At 41.9% G+C, this 25,576-nt stretch overlaps 1 protein-coding gene across 1 annotated transcript in view; it reads left to right on the top strand.

Annotated features, from left to right (window-relative positions):
- The window catches only part of ttc34 (tetratricopeptide repeat domain 34), a 73,806-nt gene that overhangs the window by 40,457 nt on the left and 7,773 nt on the right, over positions 1-25,576 (top strand). Inside the window, exons 4-6 of the mRNA XM_078425433.1 lie at positions 160-326; positions 3,347-3,614; positions 5,918-6,132. Of these exons, the coding sequence (XP_078281559.1) occupies positions 160-326; positions 3,347-3,614; positions 5,918-6,132 (650 nt within the window). The remainder of the gene's footprint in view (positions 1-159; positions 327-3,346; positions 3,615-5,917; positions 6,133-25,576) is intronic.

Consider the following 25,576-nt stretch of genomic DNA (forward strand, 5'->3'; position numbering starts at 1 on the left):
CACTAATTGGCCTTATCTGCACACGGGTTATGATTGGTGAGAATGTAGGTAAAAGGGGCTTCTGGAGTAAACGTGACACAAGGTGTCTGGCTCAGCCAAGTGTTACTTTAAAATTTAATTTTTGTAAAGCTCTGAAACATTATATTTGTATTATTCTAGGGGGTATTGATGAAGCTTCATTACTCACCAGAGCTCGATGCTATGCATATCTTAATCAGAAGAAAACAGCAATCTTTGACTTTGGCACCATCTTAAAGGCAAACCCAGCCCATGTGCATGCAAGATGTGGACGTGCCTTCATGTATGTAGTCCTAAATAAGCAAAAGGTAATTTGAATTCTCTTATGTGGCTGTGATTAATGAAAACAATCCCGATCAATTACTAATGTTTTTTTCCCCTAAGGTTTGTACTGTTGTTTCAGAGACTCGGTTTGAAAATATAATCTTAATATGTGGATTTAACATTTTATATCTGTTGCGAAAGATCTCTTGTGCCGCATCTAAACTCCTGTATATACATTTTATGCTTATACTGACTATTTTTGTCATTCTTGCATTAGCTTTTTTTCATTTCTTATTTAAGATATCATGTCTACAATCTTACATACTCCAGTGAAATTAGTTTTGATTAAATAACTGACTGACTAAATGGTGCCAGAACAACAACCTTGCTCTCAACGTCAGTAAGACCAAGGAATTGATGTGGACTTCAAGTGGAAGAACAAGGATCCACAAACCTGTCTTCATCGACGGGACGGTGGTGGAGAGTCAAAAGCTTTAAATTCCTGGGCGTGCATATGTCTGAAGATCTGTGCAGGACCCAGCACATTGATGTAATGATAAAGAAAGCCCATCAACGCCTCTACTTCTGTAGAAGATTGAGGAGATTCGAAATGTCAACGAATACTGTCTTGGCGTCTACAGATGTACAGTTGAGAGCATCTTGACAGATTGCATGATGGCCTAGTTCAGCAACTTGAATGCCCAGGAATGAAGAAGGTTGCAAAATGTAGTCCACTGCCTAGTCTATCATGGGTACTGACCTCCCCACTATGAAAGGGATCTACAAGAGATGCTACCTTGAGACGCCACCTCAAAAAGCAGCCAGCGTCTTCAGAGACTCACACCACATTCATTTCACTCCAGCCATCAGGAAGAAAGTATAGGAGCCTAAAAACTACAATGTCCAGGTTCAGGAACAGCTTCTTCCCTACAACCATCAGGCTATTAAACACTACACCCTCCAAATAGACTCCGAACTACATAGACTTGGGGACATTATGTTTGAACTTGCACTGTTATTGTCTATTTATTTTCTGTTATTTATATATATTTAATATGTTTACTATATCTGTTGTGCTTCTACAAGTAAGAATTTCATTGTTCCATTTCTGGACATAGGACAATAAAACACTTGACTCCTCTTGACTAACCTGTTTTCAGAACTGAAGTCTTTCAGAGTCTGCAGGTATTCACCTTGATCCATCGCTGTTATAATTGTGGTTGTGTGCATAGCAGTTTATGTTTCAAGCTATGCATGTATGTATGCTTTCTGATATGCATCTGTTTCTTAACTCGGCCAATCATCAACTGCTGATACCTTGGGTGTGTTGTTTGCGCATGAAATAAATTGATCCACACCAAAACTACTTAATGTGTTAATGAGTTGCAGGTCAGGAATTATGCATACAAATGCAAAGCTATACACATTTTACATTGTGTAAGCCTTTGCACATAACAGAAACATCTGCATTACACATTCACTGTGCAAGTCGATGGCTCTTTCTACACAGGTGGCCTATAGATGCTGGGATCATGAGCAAATATCTGACTTTGAGAAACTCACTGTGTCAGATAGCATCTGTGGGGGGGAAATGGGCTGCAGTACGTGTTGGGACCTAAGATGGTAACATAGAACATAAAATGATATCGCGCAGTAAGGGGCCCTGTGGCCCACCATGTCTCTGTGAACAATGATGCTTTTTAACCAACATGATACTTCTATCAGGTTATTCCTCAACCTCCTTTACTAGAGAGAAAAAAAACAAATTTTCTCCAGCCTTGTAGCTAAATAAGACGCTTATCACCAGACTCCAATAGCTAAAAAACTTCAATCTCTGCAAAGTCCCAGTGGACCACTTCTGTACATCTTGTCTCCATATCTTTTTTATGGTGACCAGAACTGCACAAAATGTTCCAAGTGTGGCCTAGCCCCAATGTTTATACAGCTGCAACATAACTTCCTGACTTTTGATACTCCATCCCTGACCGATGAAGACAAAAGTGCTGTATGCTGCTTTTACCATTGTATCCACCTGTATTGTTTCCACTTTCAGTTAGCTGTAGACTTGCACCAAAAGATACCTCTGGACATCAGTGTTGCTAAGGGCCCTGCCATTTACTGTTTATTTTGCTCTTGCGTTTGACTTTCCTAAATGTGTCACCTCACATTTGTCCAGATTAAATTCTGTCTGCCATTTCTCTGTCCAAATTTCCAATAAATCTGTCCTTCGATATCCTTTGGCAACTTTCCCAACTATCCACAACTCCACCAATTTTTGTGTTGGCTGCAAACTTACTAATATAAATCCCAGCACTGATCCTAACGGAACACCACTAGTCACAAACTTCATTTTAGAAAACCGCCCGCCACCATTACCCTCTATCTTCTGAGTCAATTTTGTTTCCAATGTACAAACTTTGATCCCTTGTGATAGTCTTCTGGACCAGTTTGCCATGAGGGACCTTATCAAGGGTTGTCTAAAGTTCATGTATATAACATCCACTGACTTGCCCTCATCAAGCATCTAAGTCACCACCTCAAAATAAATCTCAATCAAACTCATAATTACCCCCTACACAAAGCCATGCTGGCAATCCTACGCTTCTCCAATAATTTTTTTACCATTTCCTGTCCTGTCCTGACCTTTCCTGTCCTGTCATCTCTTCCTCCAACCCTCCAAGCTATTCAATCCTTTCAATCCGCCAAGTTATTTGTACTGTTCTTTAGTCTTTAATTTTTACGCATCAATTTTAATAATCCCCATTAGAGGCCATTGTTATAGCCACCCAGACCCTAAACTTTGGATTTCCTAACGCAAACTTCTCTACCTTTTATTTCTGACCTCCTTTAGTATCATCAAGCCCATCTCCAACCAAGCCTTTGATCCCGTTAATTCTCACTGCTTGATATTAGATTTTGTCAAAACATGAGGAACGTTTTGTGCATTAGCAAATGTACAAATGTAAGTTGTAACAACACTAACACTGACTCATCATGTGAACTCTTTTCATTTCTTAAGCTTTTGAATATAGTGTATCCACGATCCTTTTCCTTTAACTAACAGGAAGCAATTCAGGACATTGCAGAAGCCTTGCAAAGAGATCAGAAGTTGGCCATACAAGAAATTTCATCTCTGAAGCAGGAAGCTCAAAGTCTGATTTGCTGTTGGCTGCATGAATATTGTGTTAATACCCTGACTGGAATGGTGGATGTCAAGGAAAAGATCAGTGAAGATGATGTTAATCTACCTGCAATTGGCCAATCTCTACTCTTGATCAATGGGAAAAATTCAACCTGGCACATCCTGTACATTGATATATTGATTGCAAAAGGTAACAATCGTTTTTTTTTCAATATGTTCAGGCACTGATAACAGGGATCACTTTATATAAAATAGACTTGCAAGAAGCCAATTAGAATCATTAAAAAACTACAGCAAAGAAATGGGCTTTATGGGCAAGCCTCAGCCATGCTGACCATGATATGTATCTCGGTGAAATCCTTTTATTCACACTTAGGCCTGGATCACTCTCGACTTTCCTATCTCAGAACTTGTCCAAATGCCTTTTAAAAGTTAATATTATCTCCCTCTACCATCACCTCTGGCACATTGTTCCAGATATTCAATTTGCCAAAAATGTGCCTCTGAGATCACCTTTAAATTTCTCTCCCCTCAGCTAAACCTGTGCCCTCTAGTTCTTGACTCCACCGACCTGGAGGAAAAATATTCAGAATAAACCAATTAATGGCCCTCATAATGTTATAAACCTCAATGAGGTCACGCTCAGCCTCTTATATTACAGTGAGAATAAACCCAGCTGTCCATTCTCTCCTTTTAATGAAGGGCCCTCCAGACAATATCCAGGAGAATGTCTTCTGAACTCTCTTTTGCAAGGTTTATTATAAGGTGTACCGAGTTGCAGTGATGAGCTTTTGCTGCATGCTTTCCGATCAATTCAGATAATACTATACATAAATAAGATCAAGCCGCACTCAAGTATTCCCATGAAGACAAAGAAAAAGATAGAGTGCAGAATACAGGATTGTAATGCAACAATTCCTGAGACCAAGTCTAATGTCCGGAATGACATAGAAGGGAAACTTTACCCTAACTTATGCTAGGTGCAATTCAGTAGCATGGTAGCAGAGGGGAAGAAGCTGTTTCTGAGTCTGGTGGTGCGCACTTTCAAGCTTCTGTATCTTATGCCCAACAGTAGCAGGGAGAAGAAGGAATAACCAGGGTGGGACGTCTTTGATTTCTTAAAGCAACCTGAAGTGCAGATGGAGTTATTGTTGGGGAGTTTGGTCTGTGTGATGAACTGGGCTACATTCCCAACTCTGCAATTTCTTACAATCTTGGGCAGAGTTCCCAAAGTAAGCTGTGATGCAACCTCACAGTATGCTTTCTGTGGTGCATCTGTAGAAGTTGTAAGAGTCTTTGGAGATCTGCTGAATTTCCTCAGTCTTCTGAGGAAGTAGAGGCATTAGTGCGCCATCTTGGCTGTCACATTAACATGGTTGGTCGTTCACCGTCACATTAACATGGTTGGTAATATTTGTGCCATGGGATTTGAAGTGCTCAACCATTTCCACTTCATCACTGATGCTGATTGAGGCATGTACTCCTCCACACTTTGTGAAATTGATAACCAACTCCATTGTTTTACTGACATTGAAAGAAAGTTGTTGTCCTGAAACCATGTTACTAATTCTCTCCTTCCAACACCAACTACTGGTGTTGTTAATCCAGCCCACCATAGTGATGTAATTTGTAAACTTGCAGAAGGAGTTGGAGCCGAATTTGGCCGCACAGTCATGAGTGTACAGGGAGTATAGTGGGGGACTAAGAGTGCAGCCATGCACGGCACTGGTGTTGAGAATTATTTTGGAGGAGTGTTATCACCTATCCTCACTGATTGTGATCTGTGGGCAGAAAGTTGAGCACCTAGTGGTCGAGGGGAAAGCAGATTCCTCGGTCCCAGAGGTTGAAGATAAGTTTGGATGGGATTATGATGTTGAAGGTGGAGCTAAAGTCAATAAAGACGTTGGTGTCCTTGTTACCTAGATTTCCCAGAGGTGAGTTTAGGCCAGGGAAATGGCGTTCACTGTGGACCTGTTGCGACGTTAGGCAAACTGCAGTGGATCAAGACTGTCTAGGAGGCTGGATGCAATGTGCGCCATCACCAGTCTCTCGATGCACTTTACAAGACCGCGTCATCGGTGCAGAATTAGGCCATTCGGCCCATCCAGTCTATGTGCCATTCGATCATGGCTGATATATTTTTCCCTCCCAACCCCATTCTCCTGCCTTTGCGAACATTTGGGTCCTCTAATTGCATTACCTTGCACTTACCTGCATTAAATTCCTTACAGCATTGCTCATCACAATTACCTAGCCGATCTATGTCCGGCTCTATCCATATACAATCTTCATCACAATCTACAACTCCATCAATTTTTATGTATTCACACAAAGTAATTGTGAGAGACCTCCTTTAGAAATTGGAGAAATTTTCATTAATATTCTCAAACAAATCTTTATTGTAGCCTCTAAATGATTATAAATGCCCTGATTTATGTAAACTATTATCATCAATGCTGGAAATCAATACATGCGAATCTTTTCTTTCTGCAGAAATGTATGATGATGCCTTGAAACATCTGCAGGAGAATTTTGGGCAACCACTTAATGATGAAGCTGCCATGTCCAGGCATGGGCTCATTCAGATGAAGATGAAGAATGCACAGCTTGCCATTCAGAATCTGAGCATTCTTGCGGAAAAGGATAACAAAGCCTTGGAATTTCTGTTAAAATTCCTGGATAACAAACAACTTCACACTGTAGTTCAGGTAATGTTTTTACTCAGGATAACATGTGTATTGACTTGAGGAGTTCGGCACTCTCACCTGTCTCTGCCACAAAGAGAATTCTACACACAAAACATAGCAAAGCAGATTTTAGTAGCTAACATTATTAATAAATAATCATTATTGTTTAATCTACTTGGTGTTGGAAGAGTTATCAAGTGTTACCTAAATTGGTTAGCTCTACTCGATTAGTGTTGATTTACTTCACTCGAAAAGTATTGTTCCCACCGTTTTCCCGTACCTAGCGATGTTTTCCAACATGTGATGGTGGACAGCACTCAGTATGAAGTTTGGAATATTGATTAGAGATCAATCACGGTTAGAAATCCAATTTCAACTGGCGTGGTTTATGACTGTCCTTGCATGTTCTGTTTATGCAGCTGGATTTTTGGTGGTTTAGTTTTTTTTTCCTTTTATCCCTTAAGCCTGCTCTTGATTCCAAATCAGTTCAGACTAATGAAAATGTGTTGTGGGTGGTCCACAGCAAGTTAAGTATACTGTATGGTATATTGGAACTGGTATGGCCTGTAGTTTCAAGATAAGTATAAATTTAAATACTATTTATAAGAACACTCCTTATAATCAGAAGTTGACACCAATTGTGGTATTCCTTGTGAATAGCAAAAACATTCAAATTCCTTTTGGATGTAATAATGGAATTGATGGAAATCCATTATCGGCAATCCGAAGATCGGACTGTATCTTCCATGTGTAGACATAGAAAATAAGTGCAGGAGTAGGCCATTCGGCCCTTCAAGCCATGATCAATATGATCATGGCTGATCATCCAAAATCAGTACCCCGTTCTGGCTTTTTCCCCATATCCCTTGATTCCCTTAGCCCTAAGAGCTATATCTAGAGTAACTCTCTTGAAAACTATCTGCAGTATAAAACGTTTGTGAAGACTGACCTTTAAGGAAAAATCTAAAGTTAGAATTATAGAAACTACAGCACATAAAAGGGCCCTTACGGTCCACCTAATTCATGCCTATCTACGCTGATCACATTTGCCGATATTAGGACTATTCCTCTTGCATTTCCCATCAAAGTATCTAAGCATCTCATCTAAGCAACTTGTTTCAATTTTTCACCACCCCCTGAGATCTCCTTTAAATTTCTCCCTTCTCCCTTTAAACCTGTGCCCTCTCATTTTAAACACCCCTACCCAGGACAAAGATTCTGATTATGCCCCTTGTTATTTTGTGAACCTCTAAGTTCACCACTCAACCTCCATTGTTCTAGTGAGAATAAACCCATGTCTCATTATAACTACATTCCTCTATTCCAGACAGCATCTTGGGAAGTATTTTCTGTCGTCTCTCTATTATTGCCACGTCATTCATGTTGTGTGGCAGCTAGAACTGTACATAGTACAACTGTACAAGTGTGATCTCACCACTGCTTTGTACAACTGCATCATGAGAGTTCCTAACTCTTATGCTCAATGCTTTGGGGAATGAAGGCAAACAAACTAAATTACTTTTTCATTATCCTATCCTACTGTTAAGCAAGGCACTTTGAATATACTATGGACATTGACCCCCAAATCTGTGCTTACATCAATACTCTTTAAGTCCTTGCTATATACCCTGCAATGTCCTAGACAAAAATGTAATGGGTTGTTGAGTAAGTTTGCTCTAACATGACAATGACCCTAAGCACACAGCCAAGACAACGCAGGAGTGGCTTTGTGACAAGCCTGTGAATGTCCTTGAGTAGCCCAGCCAGAGCCCGGACTTGAACCCTTCTCCCTTTAAACCTGTGCCCTCTCATTTTAAACACCCCTACCCAGGACAAAGATTCTGATTATGCCCCTTGTTATTTTGTGAACCTCTAAGTTCACCACTCAACCTCCATTGTTCTAGTGAGAATAAACCCATGTCTCATTATAACTACATTCCTCTATTCCAGACAGCATCTTGGGAAGTCTTTTCTGTCGTCTCTCTATTATTGCCACGTCATTCATGTTGTGTGGCAGCTAGAACTGTACATAGTACAACTGTACAAGTATGATCTCACCACTGCTTTGTACAACTGCATCATGAGAGTTCCTAACTCTTATGCTCAATGCTTTGGGGAATGAAGGCAAACAAACTAAATTACTTTTTCATTATCCTATCCTACTGTTAAGCAAGGCACTTTGAATATACTATGGACATTGACCCCCAAATCTGTGCTTACATCAATACTCTTTAAGTCCTTGCTATATACCCTGCAATGTCCTAGACAAAAATGTAATGGGTTGTTGAGTAAGTTTGCTCTAACATGACAATGACCCTAAGCACACAGCCAAGACAACGCAGGAGTGGCTTTGTGACAAGCCTGTGAATGTCCTTGAGTAGCCCAGCCAGAGCCCGGACTTGAACCCTTCTCCCTTTAAACCTGTGCCCTCTCATTTTAAACACCCCTACCCAGGACAAAGATTCTGATTATGCCCCTTGTTATTTTGTGAACCTCTAAGTTCACCACTCAACCTCCATTGTTCTAGTGAGCTTGATTTGATTTAATTTAATTTAATTTAAGGGATTTGAGTTAATATAAAGGGTAAGCCATGTCAGCTGAGATCGGCCCCGTGGTTTGCTCATCCTGTAGCATGTGGGAAATCAGGGATACTGACGGTGTCCCTGATGACTACGTGTGCAGGAAGTGTGTCCAGCTGCAGCTCATGGTAGACCGCATTGAATGGTTGGAGCTGCGGTTGGATTCATTCTGGAGCATCCGCAATGCTGAGAAAGTCGTGAATAGCACATTTAGTGAGTTGGCTACACCACAGGTAAAGGTTAAGCAGACAAAAAGGGAAAGGGTGGCCACTAGCCAGCGTAGCATAAAGAAGGTAGTGCAGGAGTCCCCTGCGGTCACCTCCCTCCTAAACAGATATACCATTTTGGATACTGTTGGGGGAGATGCCTCATCAGGGGAAGGCAGCAGCAGCCAAGTTCATGGCACCGTGGGTGGCTCTGCGGCAAAGGAGGGGAGGAAAAAGAGTGGAAGGGCTATAGTGATAGGGGATTCGATTGTAAGGGGAATAGATAGGCGTTTCTGCGGTCGCAAACGAGACTCCAGGATGGTATGTTGCCTCCCTGGTGCAAGGGTCAGGGATGTCTCAGAGCGGCTGCAGAACATTCTGAAGGGGGAGGGTGAACAGCCAGTTGTCGTGGTGCACATTTGCACCAATGATATAGGTACAAAACGGGATGAGGTCCTACAAGGTGAATTTAGGGAGCTAGGAGATAAACTTAAAAGTAGGACCTCAAAGGTAATAATCTCTGGATTACTACCAGTGCCACGTGCTAGTCAGAGTAGAAATAGGAGGATATTACAGATGAATACGTGGCTTGAAAAATGGTGCAAGGGGGAGGGATTCAAATTTCTAGGACATTGGAACCAGTTCTGGGGGAGGTGGGACCAGCACAAACAGGACGGTCTGCACCTGGGCTGGAATGGAACCAATGTCCTTGGGGGAGTGTTTGCTAGTGCTGTCGGGGAGGATTTAAACTAATATGGCAGGGGGATGGGAACAAGAGCAGAGAGACAGAGGGGTATAAAGTGAGGGTAGAAACAATAGGTAGCAAGGTGAAAAGTAAAAGTGGCAGGCAGACAAATCCAGGGCAAAAATCAAAAAGGACCACTTTGCTATATAATTATATAAGGGGCAAGAGTGTTATAAAAACAAGCCTGAAGGCTTTGTGTCTCAATGCAAGGAGTATTCGGAATAAGGTGGATGAATTAAATGTGGAGATTGTTGTTAATGATTGTGATGTAGTTGGGATTACGGAGACTTGGCTCCAGGGTGACCAGGGCTGGGAGCTCAATATCCAGGGATATTCTATATTCAGGCGGGATAGACAGAAAGGAAAAGGAGGTGGGGTAGCGATGCTGGTTAGACAGGAGATTAACGCAATGGAAAGGAAGGACATTAGCTCGGAGGATGTGGAATCGCTATGGGTAGAGCTGCGAAACACTAAGGGGCAGAAAACGCTAGTGGGAGTTGTGTACAGGCCACCTAACAGCAGTAGTGAGGTTGGGGATGGCATCAAGCAGGAAATTAGAAATGCATGCACTAAAGGTGCAGCAGTTATAATGGGTGACTTCAATCTACATATAGATTGGGTGAACCAAACTGGCAGGGGTGCTGAGGAAGAGGATTTCTTGGAATGTTTGCGAGATGGTTTTCTAAACCAACATGTCGAGGAACCAACGAGAGAGCAGGCCATTCTAGACTGGGTATTGAGTAATGAGGAAGGGTTAGTTAGCAGTCTTGTTGTGCGAGGCCCCTTGGGCAAGAGTGATCATAATATGGTGGAGTTCTTCATTAGGATGGAGAGTGACAAAGTCAATACAGAAACAAGTGTTCTGAACTTAAAGAAAGGTAACTTTGAGGGTATGAGGCGTGAATTGTCCAAGATAGACTGGCAATTGATGCTGAAAGGGTTGACGGTGGACATGCAATGGAAGGCATTTAAAGGTCGCATGGATGAACTACAACAAGTGTTTATCCCAGTTTGGCAAAAGAACAAACCAGGAAAGGTAGTGCATCCGTGGCTAACAAGGGAAATCAAGGATAGTATTAAAACAAAAGATGAAGCATACAGATTAGCCAGAAAAAGTAGCATACCAGAGGACTGGGAGAAATTCAGAGTCCAGCAGAGGAGGACAAAGGGCTTAATTAGGAAAGGGAAAAAAGATTATGAGGGAGAACTGGCAAGGGACATAAAAATTGACTGCGAAAGCTTTTATAGATATGTGAAGAGAAAAAGATTAGTTAAGACAAATGTAGGTCCCTTGCAGTTGGAAACAGGTGAATTGATCATAGGGAACAAGGAGATGGCAGACCAATTGAACAAATACTTTGGTTCTGTCTCCACTAAGGAAGACATAAACCGTCTGCCGGAAATAGCGGGGGACCGGGGATCTAATGAGATGGAGGAACTGAGGGAAATCCAGGTTAGTCGGGAAGTGGTGTTAGGTAAATTAAATGGATTAAAGGCAGATAAATCCCCAGGGCCAGATAGGCTGCATCCCAGAGTGCTTAAGGAAGTAGCCTCAGAAATAGTGGATGCATTAGTGATAATTTTTCAAAACTCCTTAGATTCTGGAATAGTTCCTGAGGACTGGAGGGTAGCTAATGTAACCCCACTTTTTAAAAGGAGGGAGAGAGAAAACGAGGAATTATAGACCAGTTAGCCTAACATCGGTAGTTGGGAAAATGCTAGAGTCAGTTATTAAAGATGTGATAGCATCACATTTGGAAAGTTGTGAAATCATCGGACAAAGTCAGCATGGATTTACAAAAGGCAAATCATGTCTGACGAATCTTATAGAATTTTTCGAGGATGTAACTAGTAGAGTGGATAAGGGAGAACCAGTCGATGTGTTATATCTGGACTTTCAGAAGGCCTTCAACAAGGTCCCACATAGGAGATTGGTGTACAAACTTAAAGCACACGGTATTGAGGGTTCAGTGTTGAGGTGGATAGAAAATTGGTTGGCAGACAGGAATCAAAGAGTAGGAATAAACGGGTCCTTTTCGGAATGGCAGGCAGTGAATAGTGGGGTACCGCAAGGCTCAGTGCTGGGACCCCAGTTATTTACAGTGTATATTAATGATTTGGATGAGTGAATTGAATGCAACATCTCTAAGTTTGCGGATGGCACGAAGCTGGGTGGCAGTGTTAGCTGCGAGGAGGATGCTAGGAGGCTGCAGAGTGACTTGGATAGATTAGGCGAGTGGGCAAATGCATGGCAGATGCAATATAATGTGGATAAATGTGAGGTTATCCACTTTGGCGGCAAGAACAGGAAAGCAGAGTATTACCTGAATGGTGAACGATTAGGAGAAGGGGAAATGCAACGTGACCTGGGTGTCATGGTGCACCAGTCATTGAAAGCAAGCGTGCAGGTGCAGCAGGCAGTGAAGAAAGCGAATGGTATGTTGGCATTCATAGCAAGAGGATTTGAGTTTAGGAGCAGGGAGGTCCTACTGCAGTTGTACAGGGCCTTGGTGAGACCGCACCTGGAGTATTGTGTGCAGTTTTGGGCTCCTAATCTGAGGAAAGACGTTCTTGCCTTAGAGGGAGTACAGAGAAGGTTCACTAGATTGATCCCTGGGATGGCGGGACTTTCATATGAAGAAAGACTGGATAGACTAGGCTTGTACTCGCTGGAATTTAGAAGACTGAGGGGGATCTTATAGAAACATATAAAATTCTTAAGGGGTTGGACAGGCTAGATGCGGGAAGATTGTTCCCGATGTTGGGGGAGTCCAGAACCAGGGGTCACAGCTTAAGGATAAGGGGGAAGTCTTTTAGGACCGAGATGAGAAAACATTTCTTCACACAGAGAGTGGTGAGTCTGTGGAATTCTCTGCCACAGAAGGTAGTTGAGGCCAGTTCATTGGCTATATTTAAGAGGGAGTTAGTTTTGGCCCATTTTGCTAAAGGGATCAGGGGGTATGGAGAGAAGGCAGGTACAGGTTATTGAGCTGGATGATCAGCCATGATCATATTGAATGGCGGTGCAGGCTCGAAGGGCCGAATGGCCTACTCCTGCACCTATTTTCTATGTTTCTATGTTTCTAACCCGATCGAACATCTCTGGAAGGATCTGAAAATAGCTATACATTGACGCTCCCCATCCAATCTGACAGAGCTTGAGAGGATCAACAGAGAAGAATGGGAGAAATGACCCAAATACAGGTGTGCCAAGCTTGTAGCGTCATACCCAAAAAGACTTGAGGCTGTAATCGCTGCCAAAGGTGCCTCAACAAAGTACTGAGTTAAGGGTCTGAATACTTATGTAAATGTGATATTTCAGTTATTTCTTTTTAATTACTTTGCAAACATTTCTAAACACCTGTTTTCGCTTTTTTAATTATGGGGCATTGTACATTGATGATTTTTTAAAAATTCACTCCATTTTAAAATAAGGCTGTAATGTAGCAAAATGTGGACAAAGCGAAGGGGTCTGAATACTTTCTGAATGCACTATAACTACCTCCCCCTAACATCTTGACCTGTCCCTGTTCAAACAATCTTAACACTTACAGAGCTGTGATCACAATCCCCAAATTCCTCTTCCATCTCAACACCAGTCACATGGCCAAGCACGTTTCCCAGTACAAGGTCCAGTATGGTCCCTCGAGTGAGACTATCCGCATACTGTTTAAGGAAACCCTCTTAGATGCACCTAACAAATTCTGCCCTATCTAATCCTCTTGCACTGAGTATGTCCCAGTCAATATTGGGGAAGTTAAAGTCACCCATGACATCAATCCAACGGTTTTTGTATCTTTCTATAATCTGTCCAATATTGGTCCTCTGTCTCCTGCTGACTATTGGGTGACCTGTAATATAATCCCATAAGAGCAATTGCTCTTTTATTATTGTTGAGCTCAACCCATAATGGCCTCTAGACAAACCTCCAGTATGTTCCATAGAAACATAGAAAATAGGTGCAGGAGTAGGCCATTCGGCCCTTCGAGCCTGCACCGCCATTCAATATGATCATGGCTGATCATCCAGCTCAGTAGCCTGTACCTGCCTTCTCTCCATACCCCCTGATCCCTTTAGCAAAAAGGGCCACATCTAACTCCCTCTTAAATATAGCCAATGAACTGGCCTCAACTACCTTCTGTGGCAGAAAATTCCACAGACTCACCACACCCTCTGAGTACTGCCATGACATTCTCTCTGAAGCAATTTCTCAGCATGTTGAGTTGTCAGTTGTGTCCCTCTCACAACCAAATTTCCCATATTTGCCTCAAAATCATAATTCCAAACACTGATACACACTCTAACTGCATCAGCTTTATCCACAATACTCCTTACATTGAAGTAAACACACTTCAATCCATCATTATCCCCATAGTCATGAACCTGTCCCTACCTGTCCTTCCTTTGAGACTCGCTTGTTATAACCTCCTCTTTCTTATCAGCCCTTACCTTTGCGACATGCTGCTCTGGTTCAAACCCTTCTGCCATTCTAGTTTAAATTTACCCGTGGCACTAGCAAGGATGTTGGTGCCTCTTGTACTGGTGACTGTCCTAGAAGAGATCCCAATGGTCCAAAAATCTGAATCCTGTCCCCTGTACCAACTACTCAGGCACTCATTCATCTGTACTATTTCCTATTGCTACCTTCACTAAAATGTGGCATTGGTAGTAATCCAGAGATTATCACCTTCGAGGTCCTGCGTTTTAACCTTTTCCCTAACTCCCCATATTCACCCCGCAATACCTCATTTCTTTTCCTACCTATGTAATTTGTGCTGATGTGCACAACAACTTCTGGCTGCTCATTAAACCCTTGAGAATGTTCTGCTGCGGCTCCGAGACATCCTGGACCCTGGCACCAGGGAGGCAACAGACCATCCTGGAATCCCAAAGATAGACAAAGTGCTGGAATAACTCAACGGGTTGGGCCGAATCTCTGGAAAAAAAAGGATGGGAGACGTTTCAGGTTGGGACCCTTTTTCAGACTGAAACTAGAGGCTTGGGAGGGGGGGGGGGGGGGGGTAATTTCTGGGGGTGAGAAAATACCAGGATTAATTTTGGCTGGCAACAAATGATCTTTGGCAAAGTGGAGCCCTGGTAGGCCCATTGTTGGCTAGTGATCTCAAGAGGGTTTCAATGTGGTGAATAGTGGAACTGGTTAAATGACTTGGGTAGAGGAAGAGGGAAATGGGGGAGGGTAGGGGAGTTTTAGTAGAAGTTACTTAAAATTAGAGAATTCAAGTTTGTACCGCTGGGTTGTAAGCTACCCAAGTGAAATTTGGAGTCAAGGATGGAGGTATTATTCTGACTGCCTCGTCCATCTATGCCTCACAATTTTATAAACATTATCATATTTCCCCTCAATCTCCACTTCAGAGAAAGCAATCAGGTTTATTCAACCTCTTTACCCTTTAATCCAGGCAACTTTCTGGTAAACCTCTGTTACACCCTTGCCAAACTTGCACATCTTTCCTGCAATGGTGCTACCAGAAGTGCATTCAATATTCTAAATGCAACCTAACCAAAGTTTTATAAAGTTACAACTTTTTCTGACTCTTATATTCAACGTCCCAATTGATGAAAGCAAGTATGGTGCATTTCTCTTACTGGCCTGCCTACTTGTGTTGACACTTTCAGGTAAACTTTCCTCTGACATTTAACTTCCTAAAGTGCAACACCTCACGCTGTATTCTTTGACAATCTTTCTCACTATCCACAAATGTTATGCTATTTACAAACCTACTAATTGACCCACCTATATTTTCATATATGTATTCCAAACACCAGAGGTTCCAGCATAGATCGCGTGGACACCACTGCTCACAGACCTCCAGTCAGAATAATACCCCTCTACCACTACGCCCTGCCTTCTTTGGCCAATTTTGAATCAAATTTACTGTATCCATGTCCCATGTGCCCATATATCTTCTAGATCAGCCTAGCATGAGGGAGCTGGTCAAATACTTTTATTACATCCATGAAGACAACATTTATTGTCCTATCATCTTTGTCACCTTCTAAAAAAATGTCATTCATATATGCAAGACATGACCTCCATTGCAAACCATGCTGATTATCCCTAATTAGCCATGTATTTTCAGAGGTGGGTTAATTCTATACTTAAGAATCTTCTCCAGTAATATCCCTACCATTGATATGAGGCTCATCGAACTATAATTTGCTGGATTATCCCTATTACCCTCTTTAAATAAAGAAACAACATTAGCGATTTTCCAATCCTCTAGGTGCTGGTGTACAATATGCAGCCTTTGTCCTTAAATAGAAAGAAAAACCTTCATTGGGGGTCAGTGCAGATGTGTTCTACATTGATATTCCTGGAGAGAAGGGATTGATGGTTGAGGAGAGATGAAGCAGACACTTGATGGGTCTGTACTTGGTGGAGATTAGAAACGAAGATCTAATGAGAAGATTCAGGAGAATATACAGCATGAGTGCTGAGAGAATATTTTCCCTACGGAGCAGTTTCACAGTAAGAAGTCATCCATTTAAGACCGAGATGTGGAATTATTTCTCTGTCAAAGGGTTGTAATTAAATTTTATACCACAGAGAGCTGTCGAGTGGGTATCATCGTATTCAAGACAAAAATTAACAGATATTTGAAATACAAAGGAGTTGATGGATATGGGAAGAAAGAGGTGAAATGGTATGGAGCCAAAGGTTTGGTCAGCTAGGGCCTCGTTGAATTGCCGAGCAGACTCTAGAATCCATTTGACCAACTATTTCTTGCTTGTGTTCTTTTGTCTTGGAGAGTGGCTAAGTTTAAAGTTTATGAAGCTAAACAAACCGCCTGCTGATATCATCAGCTCAACTAATCACCAACATCCATTTCACTAAAATTAAGGGCGGCACGGTAGCGCAGCGGTAGAGTTGCTGCTTTACAGCGAATGCAGCGCCGGAGACTCAGGTTCGATCCTGACTACGGGTGCTGCACTGTAAGGAGTTTGTACGTTCTCCCCGTGACCTGCGTGGGTTTACTCCGAGATCTTCGGTTTCCTCCCTCACTCCAAAGACGTACAGGTATGTAGGTTAATTGGCTGGGTAAATGTAAAAATTGTCCCTAGTGGGTGTAGGATAGTGTTAATGTACGGGGATCACTGGGCGGCACGGACTTGGAGGGCCGAAAAAAGGCCTGTTTCCGGCTGTATATATATGATATGATATAGAAACAATTAAAAATAGGTGCAGGAGTAGGCCATTCGGCCCTTTGAGCCAGCACCGCCATTCAATGTGATCATTGCTGATCATCTAAGATCAGTACCCCGTTCCTGCTTTTTCCTCATATCCCTTGATTCGTTTGCTTTCCCCAGCAACTGCAGGGGATGCAACAACTGTCCCCATACCACCTCCCTCGACTCAGTCCAGGGACCCCGACATTCCTTTCAGGTGAGCCAGAGGTTCACTTGCAACTCCTCCAACCTCATCTACTGTATCTGCTGTTCCAGGTGTGTGCTCCTATATATCGACAAGACCAAGCGAAGACTGGGCAATTGTTTTGCTGAAAACCTTCACTTAGTCCACCTTAGAAATATAGAAAAATAGATGCAGGAATAGGCTATTCGGCCCTTCGAGCCAGCGCCATCACTCAATATGATCATGGCTGATCACCTAAAATCAGTACCCTGTTCCTGTTTTTTCCCCATATCCCTTGATTCCTTTAGCCGTAAGAGCAAAATCTAACTCTCTTGAAAACATCCAGTGAATTGGCCTCCACTGCCTTCAGTGTCAGAGAATTGTACAGATTCACAACTCTCTGGGTGAAGAAGTTTTTCCTCATCTCACTCCTAAATGGCCTACTCCTTATTTTTAATCTGTGACCCCTGGTTCTGGACTCTCCCAACATCGGGAACATTTTTCCTGCATCTAGCCTGTCCAATCCTTTAAGAATTTTATATGTTTCTATAAGATCCCCTCTCGTCCTTCTAAATTCCAGTGAATACAAGCCCAGTCGACCCATTCTTTCATCATATGTCAGTCCCGCCACCCCGGGAATTAACCTGCACTCCCTTAATAGCAATAATGTCCTTCCTCAAATTAGGAGACCAAAATTGCACACAATACTCCAGGTGCAGTCTAACCAGGGCCCTGTACAACTGCAGTAGGACCTCCTTGCTCCAAAACTCAAATCCTCTCGCAATGAAGGCCAACATGCCATTAGCTTTCTTCATGCCTGCTGTACCTGCATGCTTACTTTCAGTGACTAATGTACGAGCACATCCAGATCTCTTTGAACCTCCCCTGTTCCTAATCTGTCACCATTCAGATAACTTCCTGTTCTTGCCACCAAAGTGGATAACTTCACATTTATTCACATTATACTGCATCTCCCATGCATCTGCCCACTCACCCAACCTATCCAAGTCACCCTGCAGCCCCATAGCATCCTCATCGCAGCTCACGCTGCCACCCAGCTTTGTGTCATCTGCAAACTTGGATATGTCACATTTAATTCCCTCGTTTAAATCGTTAATATATTTTGTAAATAACTGGCGTTCCAGCACCGAGCCTTGTGGCACCCCACTAGTCATTGCCTGCCATTTTCAAAATGACCCGTTAATTCCTACTCTTTGCACCTCCCCTTAATTCCTACTCTGTCTGCCAACCAGTTCTCTATCCATGTCAATACCCTACCCCCAATACCATGTGCTCTAATTTTGCACACTAATTTTGCACACTAATTTTGCACACTAATCTCGTGTGTGGGACCTTGTCAAAGGCTTTTTGAAAGTCCAGATACACCACAGCCACTGGCTCTCCCTTATTCATTCTACTTGTTACGTCCTCAAAAAATTCCAGAAGATTAGTCTAGGAATAGACTAATGAAAAGATTAGTCAACCCTTCATAAATCCATGCTGACTTTGACCGATCTTGTCACTGCTTTCCAAATACGCTGCTATAATATCTTTAATAATCGACTCAAGCATCTTCCCCACTACCGATGTAAGGCTAACTGGTCTATAATTCCCCGTTTTCTCTCTCCCTCCTTTCTTAAAAAGTAAGGCTCCCCTCCAGTCCACAGGAACTGATCCAGAGTTGAGAGAACATTGGAAAATTATTACCAATGCATCCACGATTTCTAGGGCCATCTCCTTGAATACTCTGGGATGCAGACCATCAGGCCCTGGGGATTTGTCCTGACTAATGTGGATTCCCTTCAGTTCCTCCCTCCCACTAGATCCTCAGTCCTCCAGTATTTCTGGGAGATTTCTTGTGTCTTCCTCAGCGAAGTCAGAACCAAAGTACTCATTTAACTGTTCTGCCATTTTTTTGTTTCTCATTATAAATTCACCTGTCTCTGATTGTAAGGGACTTACATTTGTCCTCACTAATCTTTTCTTTTTTACATATCTAAAGAAGCTTTTAGAGAGTTTTTATATTCCCCGCAAGCTTTCTTTCATGCTCTTTTTCCCCCTCTTAATTAACCCCTTTGTTGAGTTCTAAATTTCTTCCAGTCCTCCGGTTTGCTGCTTCCTCTGGCCAATTATAGTTAATTAGTGTGCCCCTTATGGTTTAGACTAATGTAAATGGATAATAATCTTTGAGAGATTGATCATTTGATATAGATTAAACCATTGAAATGTAAAAACGGTTGTTTCTTTATTTGGGTCTCTACAAGCAGAGGAATTATCTGCTACTCTGCACACATTGGAGACTAAGAAAATGGAGATGACAATATTAGCAAAAAACATTGTTACATTCAATCATATCAGTCATGTTGAAGTTTATTTCTGCTTAAGCCACCAGAGGAAAGCACAGCCCTTGTCTTCAGGATTTCGTTCTTTGTAAATAAGAATGCTATAATCCATTCCAAAAGCAAGATTACATAATGGAAATCTTGCCAAATTGCCAATCTTAAATGGCTTCAAGGAATTTTTTGCTGTAAATATTTTTTCTTCATCACAAAAAATGGGTGTTGATGGGCTTAAATCCATTAACCAGTAAAATAATATTTCATATTGTATTGGCAAGAAAGCTCATTTTACTTTGCACATTGTTCTATCGTGACATTGATCATGAAGACAAAAGCCACGTGGCCGCCTCATTAATCATAAAGTCTGAAGCTACCACTTTAACCTTAATATGAAATGCTTTTTTGATTATCTCATTGCAATGCTTTCAGTTAACAACTTGTAATAAACAGAAATAATGAAAAGTGCATTATCTGGCATAGTAACTCAGTGCCTTAATGGAAAAGCTGCAACAAGTTTGTTTTCAATAGCTGACAAATCTGGAAAGCCTTATTCTATCACTAGATTTCAGCAATTCTGTTTTTTCTGCTTTTCCACCACTGATGAAGCTGTGTTGGACTATATTCCGGGCTTTTCTTTAAAGTGGGGGTGTAGTGGTATCGGTGCTGATATTGATTTTGGATTTTGTGGCAGAAATAGTGGCTTAGGGGTACAAGTGGACTATCAATTTTTCAAAGGAAAGCTACTATGTCCACAATGTGTCTTTTGTCAAGAATGTCATGTTTGAGTCAGATGGGCCATTAGTTGCAGTGAACTGAATTTTGTTGTTTTTTATTGTCCTTAAATGTTTCTCATAAGTGGGGAGGAAATAGGTGGGGAGGGAAGAAGGCAAGGAAGGATTTGATTTATTAACTCCTTAGCTTTGATACTTAAGCTGTAGATAGTTCGTATCAGAATTGTCTTTGAAGCTGCCCCTACTCCACTGTCCAACTACACACAGTTGAAGTTTGTTACCTTGGGGCTAAGCTATTACAAAAAAACTAGATGATATCATTTATCATAACAAAAAACAAGTAAAACATGAGCCTTGAATACTCTTCAATCATAATTGCTAAAATAACTTGATTTATTTTCCTTGGATATGTAAGATGTTTATATGGAGAATGGGTCCATATCTGGTGCTAAGAGGTTTCCTGTAAGGATGGTCGGCTTATATATGTATTAAATGTTGGTGTGACTGCAAGAAATTTTGGATTTTTAAGCTAACTTGAAGTAACTTCAATATTTTTAGCAGTCCACATATTTCAAGTTCAAATGCAGTGTAACTTATTGGTAAAGAAAGATCCCGACCCAAAATATCACCTATCCATGTTGTTTAGAGATGTTGCCAGATTTGCCGAGTTATTCCAAAATGTAGTCTTTTTTTGTAAACCAGGATCTGCAGTTCCCAGTGTCTAATTTATTTGTGCAGTGATTCAGACCATAATACATGAGTGGGTTCTTTGCTTTGGCATCAAGGATTCATGAGAAGACTAATTCACAATTAATACAAATAGTTACTACCAAAAGTATACTAATCAACCCTAGAGCTAGAATAAGAAAAATAACTCATGATACTGATTGCCTTGAGAATAGTGACTGTACACATTGATGGTTATCGGGTAATGTTGGCAAATGAGGTAATCAAGTAACTAATGTAGTAAGCTGATGGAGGAGCTTCTGATAAAGCTGACTATGACAGAAATCTCTTTCTATACGTTTTGATTATTCTATGGCACTGTATATATCTTTTGAACAATACCTTAGACCAAGGTCTGATGCTCATAGAAACATAGGAAAATGGATGCAGGAGTAGGCCATTTGGCCCCCTTGAGCCAGGACCGCCATTCAATATGACCATGGCTGATCATCTAAAATCTGTACCCCGTTCTTGCTTTTTCCCAATATCCCTTGATTACTTTTACCCTAAGAGCTAAATCTAACTCCGTCTTGAAAACATCCAATGAATTGGCCTCCACATTCTTCTGTGGCAGAGAATTCACAGATTCACAACTCTCTGGGTGAAAATAGAATGCTCACAATAGAAAAAAGTATTGTCATGTTATTTTAAAGAGGAATTCAAAATCACCAGATGTCCTTGCTGGCTTCCTTTAATTTTGCCTCTCAGCTGAGGGAAACAGGTTTGATTCTTACTCCAAGTGCTGCCTTTGAGAAGTTTACCTGCTTTCTCCATGATGGCATGGAGTTCCACCGTTTACCTCCCCACGACCCAAAGAAAAGTTGGTAGGTTAGTTGTCCAGTATCAAATATCCCTTACTGTATTTAGGTAATTGGCAAGATCGAAAGATAGATGGGCGCCTAAGAAAAAAATAAGGAAAACCAGGAGATGAGGAGGGAATGAGACTGGGATTACGATACAATACGATCCGATGGAAGTTTATTCATCCTAGGAGGGAAATTGATCTGCCAACAGTCATAAAACACAAGAAACATGAAATTAAAGTGACGAGTGTAAAAGATTGGGGACGTGCAAAGATTTGGGGTGGCGTGGGGGGGGGGGGGGAGTCAGTCTATCCAATGACAGAAGGGGGAGGAGTTGTACAGTTTGATAGCCACAGGGAAGAAGGATCTCCTGTGGCGTTCTGTCCTGCATCTTAGTGGAACCAGTCTGTTGCTGAAGGTACTCCTCAGATTGACTAGTGTGTCATGGAGGGGGTGAACTGTATTGTCCAAGATGCTCTGCAGTTTGAGAAGCATCCTCCCCTCCAACACCACCTCCCATGAATCCAACTCCACTCCCAGGACGGAGCCATCATTCCTGATGAGTTTGTTAATCCTGGTGACGTCCGGGACCTTCGCCCTGCTGCCCCACCACCCAACAGCGAAGACAATGGCACTGGCCATCACCGATTGGTAGAACATCTGCAACATCTTACTGCAGATGTTGAAGGAGCGGAGCCTTCTCATAAAGTACAGCCGGATCTGTCCCTTCTTGTACATGGCCTCAGTGTTCCTGGACAAGTCTCATTTACTGTCCAGGTACACTCCAAGGTATTTGTACTTCTTGGTAAACTGCACTGATGGAGACAGGGGACAGGGGTGTTCCTCTCCTCCTAAAGAACACCACTAACTCCTTAGTCTTGTCGGTGTTGAGCTGCAGGTGATTCACCCCACACCGCTCAACAACGTCGTTGACTACACCTCTAAATTCAGCTTCTCTCCCCACACTGATGCAGCCCACAATTGCAGTGTCATCCGAAAACCTCTGCAAGTTTGAGTTTTATCTGAAGTCCGAGGTGTAGATGGTGAACAGGAAGGGAGGAGGACCGTCCCCTGTGGGGCCCCTGTGTTGTTCACTACCATGTCCGATACACAGTTCAGTAGCCTGACATATTGTGGTTGTCCACTCAGGTAGTTGGTGATCCAGGACACCATTGGAGCATCCACCTGCATCTTCGTCAGTTTGCTCCCTGGCAGTGCAGGCGGGATGGTGTTAAAAGCACTGGAGAAGTAAGAAAACATAACTGTTGGGAGCCAACAAGGATCCTTTTGGCTTAATGGTCTCCTCCTGAGTCATAGATGAAAACATTGTCAATGTCACTCAAAACAGATTATCTCATTGTTAATACCTTCCTATTTGCATGGGCCTTTCTTGTGCAAAATGGCTGCCTTTCTTGCATGTAGTAATAATGATTACTTCCTCTGTTACGGGGATGCCAATTAATCCCACACTCCTGCTTGTCCACCATATCCCTGCCATTCTTTTATCTCAACTATTCAATTCCATTCTGAAAGCTGTTACTGACCTTGTTTCTTTCACCTTGAAGATTTTGTTTTCCCCTGTGGCCATCCCTGCAGAAGATCTATGCTTTCTGGATTTCAAACCTTATTTAATTTGCTCTAAGCTTGTCATGATTTAAAGTATCTCAATCTAATCACTCTTTAACTTTCTTTAATTTTAAAGATGAGATGGGCCAAAATAGACCAAGTTAGGCCTTTAAGTTTCATGATGAAACCACCCTATAAGTGGAAGCCTGTAGTCTCTTGGACAAGAGGCAGAAACTTTTAAAAGGCGAGTGAAATTTAACTTGGTTAATAGTATATAGAGCACAAATGTAGTCTTTAAAGTGCTTCTAGTGCCTTAAAATACCGAAGTGAAATGATTTATTAAGGAATTGACACAGGAGAGCTGACGTTTGACAACTCTGGAATATATGCTAATTGGTTTCAGGGTTTTAGTTCTGGTGAACACTAGCCTTCCCCATGGACTAACAATCATGAAATCTGTAGTAAACCCACGACCTGTTGTTTTCAATGGGAAGTTAAGCTGGCGTGGAGGATAGACCTGAGAATTGAGTCGCTACTATTGGAACCCTGTAGCTGGCTTCCACTTTTTGGCAGCTCATTGTCAGCTGCTGTAAGTTTATCTATTATCGATCCGCAACATCTTTGGCCCTGTTTTTCTCTGCCATTAGCACAACCTAATCTGCTGAGCATGTCCTACAGCCTTGTGCTTCGCAATATTTTTAATTCCCTTGATTGTATTTTCAATCTTGAACTTAATATCTTTCATTTTTTCTCTCCCTAACTGCCCCATTAATATATTGAGTGGATGACTTCCACAACTTATCTCCATAGTAACCATGGCCTCACTTAATCGGGGATATTTCCTATGTCCTATCCACTCTGCTCTCCCACTTGAAACTAACTTGTTTTCTCAGTTTTCCAATTCTGACAGAAGGCATTTAACCTGAGAGATTAAATCTGGTTTTTTTCCATGGCAGTTTTTCTAATTTTACTTGAGATTTCCAGTGTCTAGTTTATCTGATTTCCTTCTTGGCAACTCAACTTTTTCACTGGGAATTTGCAGTTATATAGAATCATTATTGTAATTCCCCAGTTGTAACACGTGCATTAGAACCATGAGTTATAAATGTAAACCATTGTTTATTAACGGAAGTCTCTTCTACTCAGTGTGGATTTGATCACTATCTCTTTCAGTATCATGCAGACATGTACTATAAGAAAATAACTGCAGATGCTGGTACAAATCGAAGGTATTTATTCACAAAATGCTGGAGCAACTCAGCAGGTCAGGCAGCATCTCAGGAGAGAAGGAATGGGTGACGCTTCAGAAGGGTCTCGACCTGAAGCGTCACCCATTCCTTCACTCCTGAGATGCTGCCTGACCTGCTGAGTTGCTCCAGCATTTTGTGAATAAATGCAGACATGTATTCATCATTGACATGGGACAGTAAGCTTCAGAATTCTTCCTACCTAGAAGCAACACATTACCTGTTGGTCAAGGTCTCTGTCTTCCTCCGAGGTTGGGCAGCGTAGGTTCACGAGGTTAATCCCTGGGATGGAGGGACTGTCATATGAGGAAAGACTGGAAAGACTAGGCTTGTATTCACTGGAGTTTAGAAGGATGAGAGGGGATAAAAGGAGGGGATAAAGGATGAGAGACGTATAAAATCATAAAAGGACTAGACAAGCTAAATGCAGGAAAAATGTTCCCAATGTTGGGAGAGTCCAGAACCAGGGGCCACAGTCTAAGAATGAAGGGGAGGCCATTTAAAACTGAGGTGAGAAGAAACCTTTTCACCCAGAGAGTTGTGAATTTGTGGAATTCTATGCCACAGAAGGCAGTGGAGGCAAATTCAATGGATGAATTTAAAAGAGAGTTAGATAGAACTCTAGGGGCTATAAGAAAATAACTGCAGATGCTGGTACAAATCGATTTATTCACAAAATGCTGGAGTATCTCAGCAGGTCAGGCAGCATCTCGGGAGAGAAGGAATGGGTGACGTTTCGGGTCGAGACCCTTCTTCAGAGCTCTAGGGGCTAGTGGAATCAAGGGATATGGGGAGAAGGCAGACACAGGTTACTGATTGTAGATGATCAGCCATGATCACAATGAATGGCGGTGCTGGCATGAAGTGCCAAATGGCCTCCTCCAGCACCTATTTTCTATGTTGTCCCAATACCTGAATTACCTGCTTTGTACTCATACATACAGCTGCTCATCTGTATACTTGCTCTTTCTCGGCATTCATGCAATTTTTTTCCTCCAATTATTATACATTAAATGTTATCCTGAAGAATTAAGTCGAGGTTCGTTTGCTATCTGCATTAGATCATTCTTGTTCCAGGCAGTATAACATAGAATAGTTTATTTTGTGCTGTTTTAAGTCTTCATTGAGGAACACTGGCTTTATTTCATTTG

Source organism: Rhinoraja longicauda, chromosome 30, assembly GCF_053455715.1.
Source record: "Rhinoraja longicauda isolate Sanriku21f chromosome 30, sRhiLon1.1, whole genome shotgun sequence".
Lineage (NCBI taxonomy): Eukaryota > Metazoa > Chordata > Chondrichthyes > Rajiformes > Arhynchobatidae > Rhinoraja > Rhinoraja longicauda.